Source organism: Pomacea canaliculata, linkage group LG6 (genome assembly GCF_003073045.1).
Source record: "Pomacea canaliculata isolate SZHN2017 linkage group LG6, ASM307304v1, whole genome shotgun sequence".
NCBI lineage: Eukaryota > Metazoa > Mollusca > Gastropoda > Architaenioglossa > Ampullariidae > Pomacea > Pomacea canaliculata.
In genome coordinates this window covers 29,316,022-29,330,729 of record NC_037595.1, presented here as the reverse complement: position 1 = coordinate 29,330,729, position 14,708 = coordinate 29,316,022, and the positions used below count along the sequence as shown (strand labels likewise).

Below are 14,708 nucleotides of genomic sequence, written 5' to 3'. Positions count from 1 at the left end.
TTTAATCATTTGGTTGTACGGCAGGTAAATTCATGGTGAAGGATAGATCATAATTGTTACTCCTCTGGGAGCATAGGGGTGCAACAACACCTCGCCAGCGAACCCAGTTTTGGGCAGCCCTCCCCCCCATTTGGTTGGGCCCATGGGGTTCTGATGTCCTTTGCCTTGCTCTCTGCTGTTCTATTCCAAGTCCAGAAGTCATAATGGATTTTTATTCCTTGTCAAATGTTAATTGTGCATTTGGAGATGGTGAGACTGATCACCATGACTGTTTATACGATAAAATTATTTAACCAATTGACATTTAAACATCCACACCAGTCCATAAACTGCAAGTAAGGATAAACCAAGACTTGTTTTGATAATTTTGAGAAATCTGGATGCAAAGAAGGCGTAAGCTGTCTTTCAATATCAAGGAAAAAAAATTTTAGTTTTAGTTCTATATGTAAACATTATAGATAATGTTAAAAAATGGAAAATTTATTAAAACAGTTTTGTCATGATAGAAGTGTTTAATATGTATATTAGAAAAATTGGATGTGTACTAGTTAAACCAGATTTATAAGTTAAATGTTCCAGTAGCACATGATCGTCATGTTTTCGGGCATAGTGACGGTTTGACATCCTGAAGAACAAATAGCATGAATGAATAGCATTATCCTTGTATGTCCTGTTTTATAGAACGGCCTCTCTTATGACAAATATAGGAAATCGTGTTTGTGTTCCAGCATCAGGCACAGGTGTTGGCACTGCAGGGCTACAAAATCTGGGTGGTAGCAACAACATGGGCTCGGGTCTTTCCAGCAACATGAATGGTTTTGGTTCCACGAACTCTGCAGGCATGGATGCTCTCAGTCAGGCATACTCTGGCATCCAGCAATATGCAGGTTTGTCTGGTTTAATCAATCAAGGTAAAAGTTTGTTTATTCTTTAGTCCCCTTTGTTTTTATTACTAGTCTAAAACTGCTTGTTTGCCCTCTCCATCCAAACAATTGTGCTGTGTCACACACATCTGGTGGTGGTCTGTTACTCTTTTTTTTAAAATTATTCCCTTCACCACTCCCTTGATAAGTCAGCAGTGTATATATTCTGCCATTGCACATGCCACACTGAATAATTTATGGTATAGCAACATAAGAATCCTTCAACTTTTGTTTGTTTGGTTGTTTTTTTTTCCCCTTTAAATTCTAATGCAGGTGTCTAAGATAAAACAGTTACATTATTGGGATGGCTATAGTACCTCACTCACCAAGATGTTTACCAACTAATGAAGGAAAGTAATGACCATGAATACAAAGACTAAAAGTATACAAATCGCTTCTGAGTAGTTTTGCACTTAAAACACTAAGAACCATTCATGAACTACCCACAATAACTCATAGTAGGTTGGCTCTCTTCAGTACCAGAAAAGGAATTAGGATTCAGTCTGTAAAACTTCATAAATAACATCATTGGGAAGCTTTTTTGTTTACTTGGTTGACAGCTTTGAGGATAAATGCAAATGTATGTGTGGTGAACTAAATCCTTTTGGTTTTAGACCAAACAGAAGTTTGTATGTAAATATTGTCATTAACAGTTTTGGAAATTATATCAATAATAAAGTAACTAATAAAGTAAAGATACCTTGTTTGAGGTGAGGTAAAACAGGTGAGGGGGTGGTGGAGTGTTTCGGACCAGAAATTTTAGTCAGTTTGAGACAAATGGAATTGTACTTCAACACATCCTCTGTAGAAAATGTGAATAATTTATAATTAAAGATGGTAGTTTGATGATTTAGCTCTATTTTAAAAAAAAGACTATATTTGACATAGCAGCATAGTTCTTTTGTGGAACAGAGTCATGTCATAGGTTGCAGAAGCTTCCATGTAAGGATTCCCATGGTGTTCTTAATAGACACAATTCCTACCACCCATGAGAGTACACATAATATTAATAAAGTTAATCAGAAGTCGTCTTCACTGCCTTAAGAATTTTCCTTGAGATATACAATACTATAGGCAATCAGGGTTCCCAGGTCCTTGCAAGGTCCTTTTAAGTCCTTTTATATTGAATTTTCGCCAAAAGGCCTTTTTAAGTCCTTTTATTTGCCATGCGGTCCTTTCAAATTCTCACACAGGTCCTTACATTTTCTCTGTGACCTTTTAAGTCCTTTTATCGATAAAATATTACAACAAATTTATTTTCGGAGTAGACTTTGGCGCAAAATACCGGGACGATTTTTTCGCTGCATTGCTATTTTAATCACATGACTACCCAGTCTCGCTCGCGGCGGGAACGTCCGTTTCGGCTTTCGCGAGTTCACTCTCGTCGTGTCGACCACATTTCTTTGTCTGCTTAACAATTTGAAAGATGCCGGGGAAGTGCTCTTTTCAGGAGAAGTGGCTAAAGGAAGACAAAGTATAAAGATGGTTAATAAAAGACTCGAGCAATAAACATTTGGACGATGTGCTGCCTGCAAAATATCTCTGAATCTTTCATCAATGGGCGAAAGTGTTCTGAAACAGCACATGGTTACCGAAAGACACCAAAGGCAAATAAAAGTATTTCTGAAGATGCGCGCATTTTGTGTAACTGATTACTTTCGTCATCGAGAACATCCACAGCCCGCTCAAATCAGACGGCACCGACCAGCTCTGCAAGTGTGTTCCAGTAAGTTGACAATTATTTATCTTTAGCGATTCATTTAGTTAACGATGTGGGTACTTAAAAAACACATTAAATTAAAGCGTGCATAACATTTTGCGGTTTTTTTTCCACTCTTTATTAGCCTATCGTCTAATTTACGGTGAGCCAATAGCTTAAAGATCAGTAAATAGCAAAGAATTATTTAAATTAAAAAGTTGAGATTTTCATTTCTCATGATTCGAACTACAAATAGAGTTTTATACAATCACGAATCTTACTACAGCTTTGCTGCAGAAAATTGATCTGAATTTTGGGCATCTGATCAGGAAAGATTAAAAAGAAAGTATATTAATAATGTATGCTTATTATCCTATTTTACAGAAATACATTATTTTTTGGATTTTTAAAATCAAACAATTTAACATTAAAGCTAAATCAGTTAGCTGAAAATAACTTTCATTTTCAACTATGCTGCATCTTTATACTTTTAACTTAGTTTAGTATTATTTATATTATCATGTCATTAATATTGCTTTTTGAAACCTGTCTTTTATTCAGACAGAAATAATGTTTACAGACATAATGGTAACTTAAATGTTTTCTTTGAATAGGTTTTCGTGATGAGCAATGAACGATTGAAGGCAGAGATCCTGTGGACTCTCAAGATTGTGGAATCACACTACAGTTTCAGATCTGCTGAAAAAGTCTGCTGAACTGTTTCGACTTATGTTCCCAGACAGCCAAGTAGCTGCAGAATTTAAGTGCGGTCAAAACAAAGCCAGTTATCTAACTTCATTTGGGCTTGCTCCTCACTTTTCGAAATTGCTTCTGGACTGTGTAAATTCGTCGCCTGAGTATGTTCTTTTGTTGATGAATCTTCTAACCATAAGACTCAAACTAAACAGCTGGATTTCCATGTTCGTTACTGGAGTGACAATGCTGTAAGGACTCATTACCTGACCTCGGAATTTTTGGGTCATTCCGCGGCCATAGACCTTCACAAAAGTTCAGTAAGGTAATTAGTGAATCAAACTTCAAGCAAGCTAATTTATTCAATTTCTATGGATGGACCTTCTGTAAACTAAACTTCTTGAGAAAATTAATAACGACATGATTACCAATCACAATGTTGGTTTGTTAAATGTGGGCAGCTGTGGACTCCATGTTATGCACAATGCATTTAGGCGTGGGTGCGAGGCTTCTCAATGGGAGCTTGAGTCATTTTCTTACATCTGCTTATATCTTGTTCAGAGACAGCCCAGCCAGAAGAGAAGATTATATAAAAGTAACTGGTTCCACATCTTTTCCAGCCAAGTTCTGTGCTCACCGATGGCTTGAAAACAATTCTGTTGCTGAAAAAGCAATTGTTATGCTTCATACTTGGAAAAATTTGTCAAAGCTGCAATGGAGAAAAAATAACATTGCCAAAGAACAAATCTTTTGATATTGTAAAAGCTGGAGTCTTATCTACCCCTTTGCTTTCATGTCGTCTGGCTTTCTTTAGTTTAATTGCCAGTATACTTGAACCTTTTTTGAGAAAATACCAAGCTGATCAGCCTCTTCTTCCTTTCCTTTGTTTAGACTTACATGACATTATGAAAAATCTGATGCACAAATTTATCAAGTCAAATGTACTTAATAAAATGTGAAACTGCCCTCCAACTTGTGCAGGTTGATATATGCAACAGTTCTAACCATGTCAATCTGAGCATGATCGAACTTGGCTTCAGGGTTGATAGACTACTGGCTGTAGCTAAGAACAGTCATCAGTAAACGATGGAACTCTCATGGCCTTTCAGAGCTGAATGCAGAGATTTTTGAAAGCAGTTCTAAAATTGCAGGATAAATCTCCACTGAAGTACACCTAGTGAGAAACATAACTTTCTTAAACCCAAAGACCATGGGGGAAAAAGACAAATCAATACAAAAAATGAAAAAGGTTTTGTTGTATTGCAAGGTGTGAAAAGGTTTGATGATGTGACTTGTGACAAGGTATTGTCAGAGTTCCGTAATTTCTTGACAGTTCTGCAGGTGAGTGTGGTAGTAAGGCTTTTGACCCTATGACACAAAGACTGGATAGTGGTTTTATGATGCCCTTGCTGGAAAAGCAGAGTTTCAGGTGTTGTGGTCTGTTGTCAGACAGTTACTCCTACTCTCTCATGGTCAAGCTACAGTGGAAAGAGGATTTTCATTCAACAAAGAAACAGTAGCTGACAATCTTAGTCAGACTGCACTAAAAGCACGCAGAGTAATTCTTGATCATATTCACAGTGTGGGAGGGGTGGAAAATGTTGAGATCTCCAAACACTGATGATATCCGCTTCTAGTGCCTATGGCAGGTATGAACGTTACCTCTCTGAGCAGAAGCAGCAGAAGGAAACAGAAGAAAAGCAGGTCCACAGAAAGAGATTAGGAGATGAGCTGGTAATACTCACAAAAAAGGCTAAAGACCACCAGTGGAAGAACGACACCTGCTGGAACTGGCTGACAGACATAGTTTCCAGGCTGAAGAGCAAAAAAGTTTTTCACTTATTGAAAGATCTACAACATGCGTTTGTTAGCCAAAGACAAGAAGAAGGAGATAACAAAGATTCAGTCAGACATTGATAGATTACAGGAGAAATTAAAGGTGTTGAATTGTGACATTCAGAATTAATGTTTATTTCAGTTTAAATAAGCCTGCACAATTCTGTACATGTATGCTATGGAACATGTTAAAAACCAGAACTATTTAGAGGAAATTAGGTTGTGTAGAAATTGTATTGTTTAGTATTGGTAAAGCTGTAGGGGTGACAAAGAATTGAATTTCATCAATGAAATTTTGCTTATAGTAGATGGATTGCTTTGTCATTTGTAATCTTAATCTTATGTGTATAGTATATCATGCTGTTTATGTAATATGTTGCATGTGTTACATGTATGTGTAATAGAATGCTTAAATAATATCTCAAGGTTAAAAATAAATGGCTGTAATGCTTGACAGTTTCGACTCATTCCATCTTTGGTTTAGCATTAGGATCACACTCTTTTCATTCCTCATCTGATCCTCCAAGCCTTGGCATTCCTTGTAGTCACAAGAAAATGTTTTGGTCTACACATCTGTACAACACTAGTTGCCCTTCCGTATTCGCAAAAAACGCTCTTTTTTTCAAAAGTTCTTTAGAAACTTACTCTTTCTTGAACTTTGATCTTCTAGTACTACTGTGCATAGCTCTATTTCTACTTCTCTCTTCCCATTAGAGTGTGTGTGCGAGAGAGAGACACGTGAACTGACTTTTGTATTACACCAAAGAATGGCTTTCAGGTTTGTAATTATTATTACTTAGATTTCTAAGAAAACTTGGAACATTAACGGTGTATGTTATCAGCGCGCTAAGGACACTTTTTAAGTTATCTAATCTAAATATGGCAGACAGGCATCAAAATTAACTCTTTGATTATTATTACTAGAAATACATGTATTTGAGAACATAGAGAAGACACAGATTCATAAATAATGACATCTTTCCGACCACACAAGAGAAAAACTTAAGCATTGATGACTGTCACTTAGGTCCTTTCGAATGCATGAAAGGTCCTTTTAAGGTCCTTTTTTGGCACCATCCCTGATCCCTGGGAACCCTGGCAATGGCCGCAGGAAAAAAATCAGGAGATTTGGCCTTTGTGTTTGTGTATGATGTTACAACAGTTGTAATTACGAAATGCCAAACATTAGTTGGATACTTACATCACACCTATAGCAGCAGTGCTGGCTTTGAAATGAGATGATTATATGTTTTAGTCATGGGACAGATAAAAGCCAGCATGCTTTGCAAATGTTTGTCATTTTGATAGAAATCATATATGGATTTGTCTTTGAGAAGCGACGTACATTTCCTGATGTTTGGAAGGAAAATAGAGCACAGTATTTTTCTTGTTACCAAGTACTTAGTGGACTGCAGTAGATAGAGCATGGTGTTTAGCTCTTTGGTTGGAGTTTTAGTTTTCAGATAAAATGGAAAAGAGATAGTTGCTCTATGTCTGACATTCCTCTTTGTAGATTTCAGTTTAGGTGCTTCAGAGGTAGGATTTTTGGATTATCTCGGGGGTTAGTTTTGGTGCTTGTATTCAGTTGGTTGCAAGACCTCGAACTTTGGCTCTGATATGACATATCTGGTACAGATTTTCCTGAAGTCCAGACTGCTAGGAATGAAATGCTCATGCTTGTTTCGATTTGATTCTCTCAGGTCTGTGTGTTTTTTTCATCCTATCAAACTAGAAGATGGCACATAAAATGGCAGTCATAAAAGTAACTGCAAAATACTTTTGATTCGGGTGCTGTATTGGTCTTTGGTAATGATTCCTAAACAATTTTTGGGAATTGTTCGTCTATATATATCTTTTCAGAGTTGCAAGCAATTAACAGTTTTGTTATATCCTATCTTAGATACCTTTCACTGAGCATGTTGTAATAATCGCATAAAATTTTCAGTCAAGGAGGTTGCAGATAACAAAATATGAATTAATTTGATGTCGTGACTTGCCTTAAATTCGAATGCTCTCTACTAAATAAATTTCAAGTTTTCCCACCCAACTAAAGTTTTTTAGGAAAGAACTATTGTGCATGCAAGTAGTTTATTTTTGAGAAATTGGTGTGGCATTTTGTCCCAGAGGTCTATAAGCTAGCTTTAATATAGGTATATATATATGCACATATTTTTCTAAATATAGCCAGGTATCCCTAGGGTATCTGCTGATGTCTGAGGTTAGGGCTTGAACATAGGAGTCCTTCCTTTGAATTCTGCAGTACACATAGCAGTTATTCTGTGACTTTTGACATTGGAATCTGCAATGTTTGATGTTATTTTATTTGGTGTGACTGTTTTAAAATACAGTCTAACATACTTGCAAGTTGTCAGTTTTTGGTCTCTCCTTAGCCCCCCCCCCTTTTTTTTTGGGGGGGGGGACAACTAATGCTTTTTCCCCCAGCCTGTAAGGTACTCTTCTTTGCACTGTAAAAATTTTGATGTAGTTATTCAATGCTTTTAATAATAGATAAACATTTTCTTTACCACCTTGGGAAAAAAAGCAAAATACTATTTTTAATCATCTTTTACCTGTATTCCTCACCCCCATGGTGCACTCATTTAATTGCCTGGATAGATAGTATTGCTACATATTGGCTATTGTTTAAAAATAAAATCTGCTGTTGGGCTATGTTTCTAGTGTTCTACCATTTATGCAATGTTTAGTGATAAATATTGATGTTCTGAACAATTTGTACAGATTTGTTAGCTGCATAGGATACACTTAAATTGTTACCATCTATGGTATTATTCGATTCTAAATTAGCTTATCTTGGCACTATGAATTAAGCTTTCACACATACTTCAAGGATGAAATTTAAAAATAAATATTTTTGTCATTAAATATTACTTTCAAATAGTCTTTCTGTGACCGTGTTTTTTACCAGTCTGAGAGTTAAAATGTTTAGTGAGTTAATAGTAAAATGTGTCTTTCATTTTCTCTTTTATCTGGCTTATTAATCTTTTCCTTTTTTTTTTTTTTTTAAACAGCATCATTCCCGAATGCATTTAATGCACAAGCACAGATGCAGCAAGCTAATGCCAGCACTCAAGCAGGCAAGCAAACAGAGGGTCAGTGAAGACCCTTGCTTTTAATAATAAGAAAGGGGTTTGGAGTTGAAGGTGAAAAATAGAAGGGCAGTCATTGAGGGGGTTGATGCTACTGTGTGTGGTGTGGAGAGCAAGGCAAAATGTGCTCCACCAACCCCCTCAAGAATAAAATTTCCTTAATACCAGATGGATAGCATTTGTAATGTGTGCCATCAGTTTTGATCACTGTGTATTGACTAATGTTTGTTAATTAGAATGTTATGTATGTTCAGATTCTAAAAGCAATATTTTATTATAAATGTGCTTAAAGGAGCATTTTAACTTTTAAAAAAATACATTCAGTTTAGCATTTGATGCCTTTTGAAATTTAAGTATGTTTTATATTATTGCCATGAGAGTGTAGTGTGTTATTTGAAAGCTTTTGTGTTATTTGTACATTGCACTTATTAAATCTAATTGTGTACTGTAATTGAAATGACTGTAACGTGGGGGTTTTTTTGTTTTGTTTTCTTACTTGTAGTCAAGTCTGTTTTTATATTTTGTCTGTGTTACACGTGCTCTAAGTTGTGTATATCATTTCTGGCTTACTGGCACCCGCCCCTCAGGTCCTGATGGCGCCAACCTGTTCATATACCACCTGCCCCAGGAATTTGGGGACCATGATCTCATGCAGATGTTTGCTCCCTTTGGCAATGTTGTTTCTGCCAAAGTCTTCATTGACAAGCAGACCAATCTCAGCAAGTGCTTTGGTATGTGTTTCTTGAATAAGATTGGCATAATCTAATATTTTTCAAAGCTTGCTTTAAGGTCGGCATGTTTTGATCCCACATTTCTGACTAAAGTAACAAATCTTCATATACCACACAAAAGAATTAACCTTATACTCTATAAGCTCAGTTAAGCTTAGTTTGAAATGACTTTAATGGAGCACAAATTTTGTAAACATGGATACAGACAAGCCTGTCACTTTATCTTTTGTATCTTCATAGCTCATACTATGCTTTTATTCATCGCAGCATACCTATAATTGTTTTCTTGCAGGGTTTGTCAGCTATGACAGCCCAATGGCAGCTCAGTCAGCCATCACTTCCATGAATGGATTTCAGATTGGAATGAAACGTCTCAAGGTGCAGCTAAAAAGACCAAAGAATGACAGCAAACCATATTAGACTTGGATCAGTTTCTGTATTCCATAGCCTGGCCTTGCAAGGTAAGTTTATATGGTTTACTGGGCAGTATCCTATAATGCAGGTCTGGAAACTGACCACTAAAAAAGAAGATTTAACTGTACACACTGAGAGGGACACTTAAAAGAGAAACAATTTATGAGCCTGAAAATTGAAGTAATTTTTTTTTTTTTTTTTTTGAACATGGTTTTTGCCTTTAGATGACCATGGTCACCAGTCATTTGGAGAGTTCATTCTTTGACAGATCAGGACAAGTCTGGGCACATTATTTAAGCGCTGAATAAGCAATTTTTGAAAGTTCAGTCAATAGCCATGAACCCATGTTCATAAGGTTCAAAATCTTCAGTATTCCTGGCAAGTATGAGCTCTCCACCATTGTTCTGAGAACAGGCATTGGGTTCTTGCATGTGTATTGCAATAGCAAGAAATGCTAATGATGTAGCTAAGAAATGCTCACTTTCAAATCTAATATAAGCTTGAGTTTTACATTTTATTCTCATTCAGACCTGCCAACTTCACTTTTTTTTTATCAAATTTTTCTAGCCATCCCTACCTTTCCCGTCCCAGAAAATTTTGACTGTGCATTATACTCTGTGTCTGCGGCCTAGAATACCAAATGCTTGAGTACACCCTGCAGAAATGCTACCTACAGAAGGAAGGCAGGAGTGTGGTGTGGCCAACAGAAACCCAACGTCAAAGAAAGGGGAGCAAGAGGGGCTTGAAGACCATTGGGTTATTCATCGGTTGGCCTGGTAGTATAGGAACAGTGACTGATATGAAGAGCCATGTTACTGAAGTGTGGGCAGAGGGACAGGTCATTCTAGAAAGTTGTGCAGTATCATGTCTTTGTTTTCAAGGAGCAATATTAAAAAGAAATTGCATATGTGATCCACTGCAATGAGAAAAGACTTTACCGTTTCTTTTTTCAAGGGTGTAGCACCAGCACTAAGTTCTTCCTTATTGAATAATTGCCTTGCACTGCCTTTTCTGAGAAATGCCAAAGAATACCTCGAAGGGCTTTTTTGGAAGTTTTCATATAGAGATCTAGTGACTAGGAACATGTTATAAATTTATCAATAGAACCCATATTTTTCTGACTCAGAATATTGTATGTATTAAATAGGCTAGAGATTGTCAGGGTTGGCAGGTCTTGATTTTAAGGCCAAAAACTAAAATTGTTGCTTTTGGAGGTGTGCATTTAGTACTGAATGCATTTTAAAGCTGATTATGTGGTTATTTGGTTGTGTGTTGTCGTGAGTAGACATTGTTTAGCTTAAAATAGACACATGGCAGCTGTTGCCTTTCTATCCTGCAGATTTTATGGAAAGTGTTTGCTAACTACTTCAAACTGAAGTCTGTTAGCTATGAGCTATAAAAACATTGTTAGCCATGAGCCTGTGACAAAAGATCAATTATAGAACATTGCAAATAAAAACATTTCCTTGTAATCTGACAGTTTTAGTTTGGAAATGAATGTAGTATATACACAGTTGTAAGTAAACAATTTTTTTTCAAACTTGAATTTTCAATAGAAATACTAAATGTATTTAGTACAGTAGAACATTTAACCAAAAGAGATGTTTTTTAAACAGTTCTTTAATAAGTAATTGTCTTGAAAATGCCCGAAAAGTATGTGGTTGTGAATTTTGACAATAAAATCAAAATTGTTCCGTAAAAATATAAATTGTAAGTTATAAATTTAATACTTTTGTATGACTAATAAGGGAAAATGTGTTTCAGCCTTATGTAGGTTTTTTTTTTCTTTTAATTTCAGAATGTTGCCAGATTTCTTATACAAATATCTAAAACTCTTTGATCTACCTGGCCTGATAGCTTGTGGAAATCTTTATAAATGGCCTGCAACTCAAATACTTCAGCTTTTGCCGTAAAACTAAGCAGTTGCCTGTGCATTTTGCATGATAGTGTATTTAAACTAATATGCATTTAGCATTTTGTATATTTATAAACTTTGAGAACTATTTTACTACAATAAATTATATGGTAACTGTCAAGTGCTTTTCCATTTGAAAATAAACATGCACTTGCTCACTTTTTTTTTTCTTTTAAACATTTATAGCATATTTTCAGCATTGAATTAATTGCATGTCATAATTCAAAGTAGGAGGTGATTTGTGCTTAATTACTGAATTGCAGTGTAGTAAACATGAAACTTATAACATGGTTGATTTACTATGGTGGACCATGGCATCAGGTTAGTTATCCCTGTTTTAATTATATTTGTAAACATCAGCATTCAGAAAAAGATGGGTGTAGAAATAAAATATATATATAAGCGTAATTGCTTCAAATAGGTCACCAGGGATTTTACTATGTGCAGTAAGTCATGACCAGATTGTCCTTTTGGCACTGCACAACCATTGAGATGCAAAATTGCAATAATTTGAAGTCCTCAAACTCACCCTAAGTTTATTTATAGTAGATCTTTACTGTGGCTTTTCACACCACTGAACCAGAAGTTGAGTTGCTGAGAAGGGGAAAAAAAACCCAGAAATATCGTACCACTGTGTTTGAACAATCTACATATTTCTTGATAACCATGTCACTGTGAAACTATGTAGTGGCATATTCTCAAAAAGACCAACCAAGAGTCACTTTGGTATAAATGTAGGCAATTCCATCACAGCACTTATGCCTGCAGAGCCCTTAGATCTTTCCATAGATCAGTTGCCATGGTTGAGAGAAGATTTTACACTAAGGTTATCTTGCAGTTGACGTGCACAAAAGCAAAGAAGAGACTGAGAAGGATATCCACTTGGGATAAAAGTAAAGATCACAACATAAGGCTTGATAAACTATGTGCTTAAAAAGCAACATTAACTCGTGCAGAAAAGGCACAGAGAGAGAGCCCCTTGCAGCCATTAAGGTGAAGGGCATAACTTTTCTTAAACAGTATAAATCAACTGGTTCTGCATAACTGGTCACACCCTGTAATTGTTGTAGGCATCACATCTTTGCCTGCTACTTTTAAGGTGCCTCATTCTGTTTACTCCTATTTGCCTCTTATCTGTGCCACACATCAGACAGGAGAAAAGCAGGTGCTCCTTTTCCTTTTCTTATACCTCACTGTTTGAATTTCTCTGCTCTTTTAAAGTGTTTCTACAAGCTTTCTAATCTGGCCTCAGAACTTACCTTTTTAAAAAATGTGCATAATCAATCATACTGTTCTGCTCACTCCTTCATCTATACCCATGCATTTGATTATTGTTTGCCATGGGTTAATTCATTTGCTAACACTGGTATTTCTTGTGTGGCTGACTGATGGTCTGTTGTAGACTGTGCATCACATCCACTCACGAAAGTGTGTTTTACAAACTCAAGTATTATTATGACACTCTTCACAAGGTAGCACCTTTAGTTGCGTTGTAGTACAAAGAAACAAAACTTGACTGAGAAGGAACTCCTTCAGCTGCTCTATCAGCTGAGTTGGGAACATCTTATGGTTCATTGATTTCAGTGTGATCATTTACTTGAGAGGCAGTATGATCGGTATCTTCTTTAATTTCCACTTTACCCTCCTTTCAATGGTCAGCCATTTGCTTCGTTCCTACCTAATTTAATGAATTGTCTTGATGTTGATAAAAGTAGATCTTCTTATAAGAGTTGTTGATGATGCTGTCTTTTACACTTTCTAGCTCATTGGGTGAATGAAGTGTCTTTAAGAGCTTAAAAGCTTTCTTTGCTGTATGGCATGTATTATCTTGCTGCCCTACGTGCCGACCGGCATAACGGGCAGTAACTAATGTATTATCTTGCGTGGCACTATTTTTGCATTGAGAAGAGTGTTTTGAGGGAAATTTAACAGAATGTAGAAAATTTTCTTTCATGGTCTGAGAAAGATCATATTGTGCGGAAATGCTTGAATTAGAGTTTATAGTAACTGTTGTTATTTTTCTGCCTTTTGTGTTAATATTTTTATAAGAATATAATAGCATTTTGTACATGTGCACTATGGAGCTATAATGTAGGCCTTGAGTGTCGGCTAAATACATGGTAAGGACTTAAAATGGGTTCATAAAGCTATTAAAAATGGCATCATTTTACCTTACATGCTACCTTTCTGTGTTTTTCTGAGCTGATTTCATGACCACACTTTAGTAGTATCATTGTGCTGGATCACATTATCAGTGATGTTTACCCATTAACTTTTAACTTTCACATCAGGCATGGTCTTTTACTAAATTTTTATCTTGAACAGTCAGGATTCTTGCTTATTCAAGTCATGATAAATCTTGAATTCATGAAACACATTTATAATTCATTTTACAATTTAATGCATAGACCTACAATCTGTGCAACAGTTTTTTAACACATTTTACATTTTAATGCATTGCTATAGTCCCTCTTCTTGGCAAGCAAAATTTGTGGCCTGTTTGATGTCTGGATAGGTGAATCCTCAGCTTAACTCAGTCTGTACTCTGTGACATTCCAGATGACACATAATAGAATTCAGAAATGGCAAGTGATATGTAGTTTAATGATGACAAATTATACAACTTTTCCATTAAATCACATAAAAGTAAATAAATTTATTAATATTTAAAAGCTTTTGTAAAGGACAATATTTCCTTTCAGACCTTTGTCACAGGCTTACTAACTTACAAATTGAGAATCAATAATTTTTAATCGCTTTTTCTGACAAGGGGGTAATCGTCATACCAATGTCTACCCATGGTTTTAAACTATATGGATATTGTGTATTTGTTGTGATTTCAATCTTTGACTGTTCATATCCCCCTGTGCTGATACTACCCATTTGCACTTAAAACCCAATCGTTAAATAAGTCTTCTCTTTTATTTCCTTGTTTGTTAGCTTGTAATGACTTTTTATTGCATATAAGTCCTACATAGTCAGTGGTACATTCACTTCATGATCATTAATGTCAAATGCTCATTGCTTGCTAAGGATTTTTGTGGGTATTTTTAAAGTACTGGAACACATCTAGTTTATAGATCTAAAAAGTGTTTAAGAGTAATTTAAGGCTGTAAAATAGATTTTCATTTGCATATTACATTCTTCATTGACCTTCCATACTTTAGTTGGAAACCATGCTGTTCTCACCATGTTTTCAGAATGTTCTTAGACGTTTTCAGTTTGTTTTTTTTTAACCCACTCGTTACAAAATAAGCAATTCTTATAATAATCTTATGCGTCACTGCACGCTTCACTAACATACAAATCTGACCAAAAAACAAACCAAACCAAGACCGTATTTTCTTCATAATTTTATATCAATTTTTTTATTCCTTTTTGCTTCTGTCT

General features: G+C 35.7%; 1 protein-coding gene across 17 annotated transcripts in view; it reads left to right on the top strand.

The window, feature by feature from the left end:
- The window catches only part of LOC112567359 (CUGBP Elav-like family member 2), a 113,801-nt gene that overhangs the window by 95,093 nt on the left and 4,000 nt on the right, over positions 1–14,708 (top strand). For 5 of the 17 annotated variants that reach the window (XM_025244055.1, XM_025244053.1, XM_025244045.1 and 2 more), the window contains 4 exons: positions 708–911; positions 8,181–8,261; positions 8,831–8,989; positions 9,282–9,450. In XM_025244055.1, the coding sequence (XP_025099840.1) occupies positions 708–911; positions 8,181–8,261; positions 8,831–8,989; positions 9,282–9,409 (572 nt within the window). In that variant the 3' untranslated portion in view covers positions 9,410–9,450. Of the gene's footprint in view, positions 1–707; positions 912–8,180; positions 8,262–8,829; positions 8,990–9,281; positions 9,451–10,035; positions 14,700–14,708 lie in introns of those variants that run through there. The other 12 variants (XM_025244057.1, XM_025244054.1, XM_025244047.1 and 9 more) reach the window with 9 other exon arrangements.